The sequence below is a fragment of the Callospermophilus lateralis genome, chromosome 15 (assembly GCF_048772815.1).
Source record: "Callospermophilus lateralis isolate mCalLat2 chromosome 15, mCalLat2.hap1, whole genome shotgun sequence".
Taxonomy (NCBI): Eukaryota; Metazoa; Chordata; class Mammalia; order Rodentia; family Sciuridae; genus Callospermophilus; species Callospermophilus lateralis.
In genome coordinates, this window is record NC_135319.1 from 22,494,997 (window position 1) to 22,507,029 (window position 12,033).

At 39.1% G+C, this 12,033-nt stretch overlaps 1 protein-coding gene across 2 annotated transcripts in view; it reads left to right on the top strand.

The window, feature by feature from the left end:
• The first annotated feature begins 3,507 nt into the window (after nucleotides 1–3,507).
• Washc2a (WASH complex subunit 2A) overlaps nucleotides 3,508–12,033 on the top strand; it is a 56,453-nt gene continuing 47,927 nt past the window's right edge. For both annotated transcript variants that reach the window (XM_076835215.1, XM_076835216.1), the window contains exons 1-3: nucleotides 3,508–3,608; nucleotides 3,694–3,816; nucleotides 4,554–4,718. In XM_076835215.1, coding sequence (XP_076691330.1) covers nucleotides 3,606–3,608; nucleotides 3,694–3,816; nucleotides 4,554–4,718 — 291 coding nt within the window. In that variant the 5' untranslated portion in view covers nucleotides 3,508–3,605. The remainder of the gene's footprint in view (nucleotides 3,609–3,693; nucleotides 3,817–4,553; nucleotides 4,719–12,033) is intronic.

Sequence of the window (12,033 nt, forward strand, 5' to 3'; positions counted from 1 at the left end):
TGTGTTGAGTGCTGAAGCATGCTTGTAATCCCAGCCACTCAGGAGACTGAGACAGGAGGATCACAAGTTTGAGGCCAGTCTCAGTAACTCAGCAAGGCCCTAAACAACTTAGACCCTTTCTCAAAATAAAAAAAGGGTTTGGGATTTATCTCATTGGTAAAGTACTCCTGGGTTAAATCCTCAGTACCGAAAAGAAAAACAATAAAACCTTTGGGGTCAAACCCAGTTTACAAAAGGAAGTGCATCTCTTTTAAAAACATCATGTTTCCAACATGTGACCTTTATGTAGATCTATTGACAAAGGACTTGAGATTTACAGCCAAGGCAGAGAGGGGATTTCCTGTTGGCATCTGTACTGTTGTTTGAGGGGGAAATCCTGTAGCACAAAGTGTGGAGTTGTGTTCTTTGTTTCATGAATTTGAAGAATAAAATCTATGGATACAGGGTGGGAACAAAGTAACAGGATTTATTAGAGTATTAGAAAGAAAGCAGACATTCTAAAGAGGGTGGGGTTCCAAGACAGGGATACCCAAGAGTGGCTATTGTCTAGGGGTTTATATAGATCTATAGGTTTAAAGAAGCCCCCTTGCACAATTCTGGGTTACACATTTAGTGTATTCATGCAGCCTTTACTCCAATCAAAATACCAATCAGGCATATTTCCTTCTTGGAGAGCCATGGACCCCAGTCACGTAGGTCCTGATTTAAAAATAGACTTTTTGTAAGTGTCCTAGCAAATACCTGCAGGTGCAGTTTGTGTTGTACTGCCCAAAAGTTACCCAGGGGCCATCTCCCTATCTGTTTAGCTTTATCTCTTCCTCCTGACGTCACGAGTCCTTGTCTGATATTCTCTACTTTCCTGAAAACAAAAATATTCTGAAAGATCCAGGCACAGTGGCACATGCCTATAATCTCAGCAGCTGGGGAGGCTGAGACAGGAGAACAGCAAGTTCAAAGCCAATCTCAGTATAGGTGAGGCACTTAGCAACTCAGTGAGACCCTGTCTCTAAATAAAATACAAAATAGGGCTGGGGATGTGGCTCAGTGGTTGAGTGCCTCTGAGTCTAGTCTCCAGTACCCCCACCCCAAAAGAAAAAATCTGAAAGAGGGACAGGGTGTGTGTGTGTGGGAGTGGGGTGTGTGTGTGTGGTGTGCAGGAGACTAAACTAGGCGAATCTTAGGGAAATGTTCTATCACTGAGCTATACCCCCAGCCCTGAGATGAGATTTTTTAAAAAAGTATAATTTAGAGATTTAAGATGTATCAAGAAAAATATTTTGAAAGATCGTGCCTGATAAGTGACAAGGTTCTATTTCTTTTTCTCCCTTGACGTTCCTAATACAATGACATGATTAGTTATGTGATTAATTAGAATCCAGAAGTAGCTGGTGTATAATTTTAGTACTTGATTCTATGAGCCAGCATTGATTTGGTGCCTGGGACAGCCTCTGGAAAGACCCCATATTTTCTTCCCTGTTGTACATGCTCTAGATACTGAAAGAAAGCCATGGGACTGGGGTTATGGTAGCTCCCTGCTAAGTCTGGCCTCCTACTAGGTCTGGCTTTCTGAAAACCAGCAGTCTCAGGGACCATAGCTTGTGATTCCATCCCTCAGTACTTTTCATCCTAGGTTCACCCAGGGAAGATAGCCCAAATAAACCCACTCCCACTTAATATCATCTACATAATTTGTGGTGCTCAGTGCAAAATGAAAATGTGTGTGTGTGGGTCCTTTGGTCAAAGAATTTTAAAGAATCCAAACAACAACAGCAGAGCATTAAAGCAAGTGGGGCCATTCTAAACATGCAGATTTAAATGAGATACTTTAGGAGAAATATTGTATAAACATATAGCAAATAACTTAAGTCATTTAAATTGCACTTGGGGTAATCTGGGAAGTCCTCAACAAGGTAAAGGCTGAGGTTACTACAAAAGAAAGTCCAAGCATTGGACTGTATGGGGAAATGATAAGATTGAGGGTGAATGCTCACTAAATACCAGGCACAATGCTAGTTGTTTTACAAACATCATCCCACCCCTGCAGAATCTGTACAATTTCAATAATCTGAGAAAGAAAACTCAAAGAAGTTAAATAACCTACCCTTGGGCACACACAAACAAAATTAGTTTTTGGTTTGCTTTGTGGTGCTTCTTTTGTTGTTTTCTGTTGTAGGGAATCAAACCCTAGGCCTTGCACACTAGGCAAAATTGCTCTGCCCTTGAACTACATACCCAGCTCCAGAAGTTGAGATTTATTTTAAAAAGTAAGTTAGTCTGGCTCAATAACAACTCAGCAGAGGAAAATTCAAATAAGTGTGGAAATTGAATAGTTGGCTCAATGAGTGCTAGTAGGGAGCTTGGTAACTGGAGGATGGTTCAAAATGGGATTTTTGCCTATCATAAATGTGGCCTTGAGTCTTAAGGCAATGCCAAGAATAAAGCAGACACCAAAAGAATGAGCTGAAAATGAGAATGTCATCAGAAGCATGATGATGCCCACATAGACCAGTGATTCTTCATTTACTTAGTGCAAGGATGCCAGACCCATCACTAACCCTAACCATCACATCCCTAACCCTAACCGCAAAGAAAAGACCACCAACTCCAATTTTAAATCAAAGCAAGCTATATTGGGTACACAAAGAAAGCTGGCCAGTGGCAGTCTCTTCCTAAGCCAGGCTAGAGATCAGGTCTCCAGGAAAAAGGTTTATAGCACAAAAAGTTATAAGTGTGTGTGTGGGGGCACTGTCTTGGGAACTTATAGCTAACAGGATTCTGACAAGCCTAATACAAAGGCAGACAGCAGGCTAATGATCTACGTGGCTTAACATTTCAAGGTAGGGAATAGATTCAGAGCTCAACATCAGAATTTATGAGACACTGCTGAGGTTTCAGAGGGAGTTGTTATCGGTTCATAGGGAGCCAGGATTTATGAGGTGCCACTGAGGTTTTAGAGAGGGTTGTTATCTGGTCAGGGAAAGCAGGTACTGGCAGGAATTCCAAGCAAGTTTAAAACATCAAAATATGGCCAGGCCAAATAGAAATCCTAGTATTTTACAGAAAACAGAAATGATTTTTTAATGACTTTTTGATGAGATGGCTCCGATCTTAAGACGGAATTAGGCTGGGTTCATCACACAGACAGTGGATTTGTAGCAAGTGAACAGGCACAGCTCTATTACTGAAGTTTTCTCCTGCATCTACATCACTCAGCATTTAAAATCCCCAGGCTGGTTGCTCCACAAGCTTCCTTGGGACCCCTCCTCTCCACTTGCCAGGCTGGCAGCAGGAATGATGCCCTGACCCTGGCCGCCACTAGAGAGCTCCAGCCCCACCTCTTTTGCGCCCCCTGGCGTCCACCCAGCCCTCAGTATCTCCGCCTTTGCCTAATGGAGCCTGCCTAATTTTCCTTGGAACCCCCTGCCCAGCTTCCTTCCGGCTGCGTCGCACATCCGTTCACGTGTGGGCCCTGTCATGTGACACACAGTCACGTGATCCACCTCCACCCCTTCTGGGTCGCGCTGCAGGGGTTCGCTTCCGGAACTCTGAGGTTCTCCACCAGGGCAGGCATTGCCCCTGTGGAGCCCGCAGAGACGCCGGCCGAGATGGTGAGGGCGGCAGGTCCGGGTAGGGCTGCCCTGGGGTGGCCTCTACCGCCAGGCTCAGCCTCTTTTCTCGTCCTTCCTGCTACAGATGAACCGGACGACCCCAGACCAGGAGCGGGCTCCGACCTCCGAGCCCGTGTGGGAGCGGCCCTGGTCGGTGGAGGAGATCCGCAGGAGCAGCCAGAGCTGGTCGCTGGCCGCTGATGCGGGAGTGAGAGGCGGGCCCTGGGGACGCGAGGGGAAGACGGGCGCACTGGGTGAAGCACAGGCCGGGGAACTGGAGTCCCTGTTCTTCTGCACCTAGGCTGTCCCGCTGCCTGCTCTCTGCTCCTTGCCCTTGACAACCCAACCATGACAATCCCCAGGTCCGAAGGAGAAGGGCAAATCAGTGGGTTCAACCCATCCAGAATTCGGACTAAAGCCTAGATGAGGGTTTGTCTTCCTTCGTTGGGCTCCTGCGGTGCACGCAGTTGCTTCCAATTAGGCAGATGCGTTTCTGCGGTGCTGAGGGATTGCTATGGCTTTATTCTGGGTTGAGATCTGGACTGAGTGGGGCAAGAGACAAGCCTCTATATGAATATCCTTGAGTGACACCCTTAAGTCTTGGAACCCAGAAAGGTCAGTTGTAATTCCAGAGTCCCACATGAATAGGATTTTTGGATTGAGTGTTTTGTTATGCTTCGTCAGTGATCCCTGTAGAATGACAACCAAACGGGACTTTAAAATTCCTCCAGAAATGGGATAGCAAATGTCCATTGCCTCACTTCTTTGATGAGCTATCTTAATGTTTTTTTTTTTTTTTTTTTTTTTAATGCTTCAAGGTCTTTCAAAAGCATCATTCCTTTACGTTTCAACACACAGAAGTGAAAGGTTGTGGGTTCTTTTTCGTTTTGGCAAACAGAGTAGATGCACATAATATTGATACTACTGTGTTTATTTTGAAAATAGCTACTACAGTTTCTACAGGAATTCTCACAACAGACTATCTCTCGGACCCATGAAATCAAGAAACAAGTGGATGGACTAATTCGGGAGACTAAAGCCACTGATTGTCGCTTGCATAATGTCTTCAATGATTTCCTTATGCTGTCCAATACCCAGTTCATTGAGAATGTGAGTTGTTTATATAATGCTTATAAATAATACCTTTTTGGGGAGCAAGAGCTATTGTAATTTTAGATACCCTCCTAAACTTTGGTGAACAGTGGTTATGGGTTACTGAAGCTTCTTTCTTTAGGAGTATTGCCTGCTTTTTTTATTAGTAAAGTTTGGGTCTTTTTCCACATCTTCAAAAGAAATCTAATGATAAAATGTCCTTATTTTCTAGTCTTTCTATCCTTTTTCAGTTTTCAGAGCAGATGACAGTTGTGCTAAGTTGTGTAATACTCAAGGTCCAATATGGCACATTCTGTAAGTATAGCTACAAACAGGTTACTGAATTTCACCAAAACCACAAGTGATTTTGGTCTATATATTCAGTTTCTGTCAGATATTAGGAATACAGATAACTTAGAAATTTTATCTTGGTAAATAGTATAATTCTAGAATGAAAAGGAGGATGTAGGTGTCTGTGGAGCCAAGTGGAATAAAGGGGAGACTGTTAAGAGATGAAGCTTAGCTAAGCTTATCTGTTTCTCAGAGATTGTTAATTTGTGAAAAGATAATTATTAAAATAGACTATCTCCTGCAATCATTGAATGTGACACAATCGAAAAGATTTTCAAAATTGCAAGATTATAAAAGTCCTTCAATTAGGATTAAAACAATAGCAGTAATGCCATGCAGGCAACTTATGCAGTGTGTATTTGTGCATATTTCAGTAGCTCAGGTTGAAATGCTACTTCTAACCTTTTTTTGGGGAACTATATAGGAATAAAGATCTTCATAAAGGTATTAGAAATCTCTTTGCCAGCTATTTTTCTTAATGGCAAACTCATGAGTTTGAAATATAATGGCATTCAAACTTCCTTGTCTGGAATGCTTAGGATTACATGTATTTCAGGTTTCAGGGTTTTCTAGATTTTGGGATATTTGCATAGACTATCAGGTTAGCATCCCTATTCTGAAATGTGCTAAAATCCAGAATTTTTTGAGGGTCATTACAGTGCTCAAAAAGTTTTGGATTTTAGATTTTTGGATTAGAAGTGCTCGGCCTCTAGTTATTTTCTACACTGAATGTCCTTGCTTGGTTCTGAGCATTCTTTGACTAAACGAGGCAGATAAGGGCTGGAGTTGTGGTTCAACAGTCGAGCACTTGCCTAGCACATGCAAGGCCCTTGGTTCAATCCTCAGCACCACATAAAAATAAATAAATAAAATAAAGGTATTGTGTCCAACTAAACTAAAATGCAACTACAACTAAAAACTAAATATTAAAAAAAAAAAAAAGAAGAGTCAGCTTAATGGGCCAAGCATGTGGCTCAGTGGTATAGCACTTGTTTAACATGCATGAGGCCCTGGACACGAAACCTTAATAATAGTAATAGTAGTAACAGTCAGCCTAGAAGCTGACTCACTTTCCTGGTGAACACTGCCCAGTCACTTTTTCATAATGCCGAATTTGTCCTTCTAATTATTGTCATTACTTTCTTTGTGTACCTTTTTTGCTATATCAGGTGCTCAGCACTTCTTTCAGTCAATGTTACAGCTCTAGACTGAGCAAGGAAATATATTTAGAAGCTTTTCTTTTATACTTGACATTCCTATACCAGCCTAGTCCTGGATTGGTACCGGATGAGTCTTTTGTGGGGAGAAGGGGTGAGGAGTATCATAAGTTTCTTTTCTTTTTTTTTTTTTTAAACTTTTTTTTTTGAGAGATAGAGAGAGAGAGAGAGAGAGAGAGAGAGAATTTTTTAATATTTATTTTTCAGTTTTCAGTGGACACAACATCTTTATTTTACTTTTATGTGGTGCTGAGGATCCAACCCAGCGCCCCACACCTGGCGAGCGCATTGCCGCTTGAGCCACATCGCCGTCCCTCAAATGTTTATTTTCTGAGTCACTGTCTTCAGGTGTTCCTTTTTCTCTAGTTTTTCTTTTCTGTTGAAGTTTTCTTTGATTCAGAGTTTTCCATGGTATAGGTTTTGTGGATTTTTTTTTGTGTGTGTGGTTTTGTTTTGTCTTGGTTACAGTTCATTATTTCTGTTTATTTTTGTGGATTCTATTTTCCATCCATTTCTTCATTCCTTTAATGTTATGTCCTATGCCTCTTCCACTCCGTTGTTCTGTCAGGATTCCTTTTTGGTGTCACTATCAAGTGTAAATGCTTCTTAACCTTCCGGTAATGCCTAAAAACATGTTAGAGGTTCTTTGCATTTGTGACAGGCAGCTGATGATGTTGAGGGAACAGCTACTGCTTAATAAAACTTCAAAAAAGTCTATTTGCTGATAATACCTGTGGCAGTGATCTGGCTTCTATTGTGTTTTTTTTTTTTTCCCCCAACCCTTATATTTTGTACTACTTATATATTACTATTCAGGATAGAATGGTGGTACCATTTCGTTTTGTGGTAGTTCATTGGAAACATTTATTCAGAGTCTGATAGGTTTCTGTATTTTATTAATTAACCTTAGAAACAGCAGTGCATTTGCAGACTACACTTTAGAGTTTGTGAAACATTCTGGACTTTCTAGGACGAGAACCATCAAGACTTTCTAGGGCAAGAAAAATTAGTACCTTTAATAAAGGCTCAAGAGGGAACCCTGAAGGATTCTTGCTAATTAACACTGGCCAGTGTTTTAGTGTCTAATCAAAAGATGACCCAATTATTTTCTTCAAAAAAATGGTGTTTATTTTCTGTAGCCTTATTTCTACTTTGCTTAAATGTCTGCAGAAGACCAGCTCTAATTCTTAAAGTTTCACTAATCTGTCAGTTTAGGAGTTTCATGCATGTATTTGCCTATAATGACTTCTGTTTTTTTAGAAGATATCTTAAAGGAGAATTTTTTAAAGTCCATTGTTTTAAAATTTTTAGATTTGTAAAATTAAAATTTTCTGTTCCAAATGAAACCTAAATTAATTTTTCAGGTCATCTTCCTGTTAATTTATAAATGCTGTTTTTGGAGTCATTTTTCCCCCCTCCTTTTCACCCTTTCTTTTGAGGAAATAGATGTGGTTACTGAAACTCAGCAATTAGGCCAATGCATGTCTCAGAGCCTTATTGCCCCAAACTTCCTTATGGGCTGCCTTCTGGACCTGTCTTATTTTAAATGATGATATCCCTTGCTTTTGATGCTGCAACCTTTTATTTCTTGAAGGTACCCAGTGCCATGTTACCATCAGGCCTTGGCTTACAATCATCCATGTGCCTCTGTCCTTTGATTGATATCTGTGTTCCACTTCTTGGCTCAATTATTACGTCTTCTTTGACCCTCTGTTCTAGGCATATCCCCTGGATAAAAGCTTTTCAAGCATCACAGACTTCCAATAATCCTAATTTTAATGTTATTGATGGTATCTTATGAGCTGAACTCCCTTGCTAAATGTTATATTAGTAGGGCTCATCACAAGCCTGATACATAGGGATTCTTATGAATATTTGAATATTCATAATATTTGAATGAATAAACAAATGAAAGAAACAAGGTTTGTGTATAATCTATTTTAGTTAGCTTTTTTGCTGATGTGACCAAAAGACCTGACAAGAACAGTTAGAGAAGGAAAGTTTACTTTGAGGCTTATGTTTTCAGAGGTCTCATTCCATAGAAGACTGGATCCATTGCTCTGGGCTCAAGGTGAGGCAGGAGAATGTGGTGGAGGAATGTAGGTCAGGACATGGCCACCAAGAAGCAGAGAGAGAGTTCTCACACTGATGTCAAAATATTCACCTCCAAAGGTACACTTCAGTGACCCACCTCCTCCAGCCATACCCTACCATTATGTTATCACCTAGTTAATCCCTATGAGGGGATTAATGCACTGATTAGGTTAAAACTCTTAAAACCCAATCATTTCACCTCTAAACATTCTTGCGGACACCTAATACCTAAACTACGCATCTGTTAAAAAAAATACCTGGTTGTTTCAGTTTTCCATGGTCCTACTTTCACCTTTTATTCTCTCTTCCCAGTTGAGGAACATCTCCTAGAGGGGAAATACCAAAGATACCTAACAGTTCTGGGTATGCTATCTGATTGTAAAATGGCCACAAAGCACATAAAACTGTGAGTTCAGCCTGGGAAGGGTGAAGGAAATTGGCATTGATTATTTGCTGTGTACCAAGTACTTGAGATGCATAGACTGCTTGTGCTCAAAAGATCCCAAGTTTTAGGTCTTTACTCATTGTTTTTTTTATGTCTTGTAAGCTAGTTTTAGTGACAGGGGAAAAAATAGGGTATTGGTGCTGTTCTTGGTATTTAAATTTTGAAGTAACCTCTGTCTTAATTAAAGTCTCATTTTAAGATTTAATTTTTCTGTTTCTGTCTGAAAATTACCAATTTCTGATTTTATTTATTTATTTATTGGTACTGGGGATTGAACTTAGGGACATTCAACCACTGAGCCACATCCCCAGCCCAATTTGTTTTTTATTCAGAGAAGGGTCTCACTGAGTTGCTAAATGCCTCACCAATGCTGAGGCTGGCTTAGAACTCACAATCCTCCTGCCTCAGCCTCCTGAGCCTCTGGGATTACAGCCCCGGCATGAGCCATCATGCCTGGCTCAATTTCTGATTTTTATGAAGCAGTTAGGGGTTAAAAAAAATTAGGGCTTTGAATGTGGCCCAGTGGTAAAGTACTGGCCTAGCACACACAAGATCTTGGTTTCCATCCCAAGCACCCCAAGAAAAAAGAGGAAAGGGATCAGAGGGTGGGAGCGGGGAGGGAGAGGGGAAGGGCTGGGGAGTGATATTGACCACATTATGTTGTTATATTGTGTGTATGTACAAATATGTAACAACAAATCCTATGTTTATGTACAACTATAATACACCAATAAAAAATGTGGGAAGAAAAGGAAAACAGATGGGGGAATAATAAAAATAAAGTTAGAATTAAGAGTAAGAAAATTTTGATCCAGAGGAGCAGTGAAAAAAATCAGCATATAAATTGAATTCATATTTTTCTGTATTCTTTCTTCATAGTCTAGAATCCGGAATTATTTAAGCAATTAATTGTAGGAAATTTAAGTAATCTGAAAAGATAACTGAAAAAAATTTTACATTATCCCAGTGTCTCAGGACCCTGAGGCACGAGGATTATGAGTTCAAAGCCTGCCTTAGCAACTTAGCAAGGCCCTAAACAACTATGAGACCCTTTCTCTAAATAAAATATAAAAAGCTGGGGATGTTGCTCAGTGGTTAAGCACCTCTGGGCTAATTTAATTATGATCACTGAAATCTTATATATCTTTGTATAAATAAGAAAAAGTTTTAAATTACAGTGTTGTGTTTCCTCTATAGTGACATTATAGCAAATTTGACTTGTTATAAAAATAGATGTTCTTTTTAACCATCAAGGGAAAAAAAAGAATAAAGAAAGATATAGGAAAGAAAAGTAAGAAAAAGAAAAATTATCTGAAATTTCATCAGATGGAGGGGACCCTGCCAATATTTTGTCATGTATATTGTAAATGCATTTCCAGGCAGACAATAGCTTACAGAAGATAAATCTATAAAAGAAGATTAGTTATAATTCCACCAACCCAGATTAATCAACCTTTGAGCATTTTGATGTATTTCTAAGTGTAATGTTTTTTTTTTTGGGTTTTTTTTTTTTTTTTTAAACTGGAGATTAAACCCTGGGGTGCTTAACCACTGAGCCAGATCCCCAGCCCTTTTTATTTTTTTATTTTGAGGCAGGGTGTCCCTGAGTTGTTTAGGGCCTCTCTAAATTGCCAAGGCTGGCTTTGAACTTGTGATCCTGGGATTTCAGGCAGGCCTGTGCCACCACCCCCAGCCTTTCTAGTCTTTTATTTGTTTCAACTTTGACCTGTTCTAGATGACTGTGTGTGCATTTGCAGCCTGATTTTTTTAATGTTAACTTATGAACATTTTAACACATCTTTGAGACTTTTGTGGACTTAATTTTTATTCCTACTCCCTTCTATGGTTATCATAATTTATTTAACAATCATCCAATATCAGATTTTAATGAACTATTTATATAAAAAATACAGACAACCACAAATGTTAAGAATATACAGCACCTAGCATTGGCTAATAGATCTTAATATTTTGCCATTTTGCTTCAAAGATACCAATCTACCCCCTTTTTCTCATGAGAGCTAAACATTTTGGGTGAGGACTTTTTTGTATCCCAGCCTTTTAATTTTTTATAACTGGAGAAACTATCTTGAGTGGGTATGTGTGAGTACATATATGTATAGTATTAGCAATTCCATTTTTCTTTTGTATAGACAACCTTTATTGTGTAGTTGTTATTATCATGTTGATTTATGTGAATGAATGTATGTGTTTATGTGACTATAAAATCAGGCTTTCGAATAATTGAGGCCTTTCTGATTTTCTCTGCTGTATGCTAGTAAAATTATCCTAAATATCACAGATTTCTAATCCATCACAATACAGCAATTCCCCACAACTTTATTCATAATTGTCATATTTCTCTTCAACTTTCTAACTTGCCATGTAAGTTTGAGACCTCAAAATGTAGTTTGTATTACTATTTCATTCCACAGAAAATCCTATAAACATTTGATTGGAATTGCATAGTAATTGATTTAAGAAATAGAATTTTGGGTCAGAGGTTACATTTAAAATCAATGTTATTTGATCAGATTGGTAGGTTATTTTTTAAAAGATGGGCAGTATCCACTGCTGCCAAAGGCTTGGGATATATATAGATGGGTATACTGGTGGTGACAGTGACTTGTGACACATTCATGCACAGTAATCTAGAAATGCTGTTAAGATTAGAAAAGTTTTCTCTTTTTATTTGGCAATGCTATTTTGAGAAGCCTATAGAAATAATTATTGCCTAGGAAAGTGTGTGTGTGTGTGTGTGTGTGTGTGTGTGTTTAGAGCAGCTTTGTTTACAATAGCAAACTTGGGAAATATTAATATTCACCAGTGGAAAGCTTTTGACTAATTGAAAGGTTTGAATCAAATCTATATATATTGACCTACAATGTAGTTTACAAGAAAGTTAAGTGAAAGATGAGGCAAAGAAATCTATAGCATAAGTGTGTTTTTATTTAAAAACAAGAAGGGTAGGTAAACTGAATGTGTGCATTAGTCTGTGTTTAAGGACCTTAGGAAACAGGAGCATGTGCTCAAAGTTGAAGTTGGTTATTCCAAGGGTTAGGTTGGGGTAGGAATGGAGTTAATTCATATACCACGAGATTCATTCTTCTTAAGTGTATGTAGTTCAGAGGCTTTTAGTTTATTCATAAAGTTTTATAACCATGGACAACAAATTCCAGAACATTTTCATCATCTTATATTTATTGACTTTTTTTCATCATCTCTC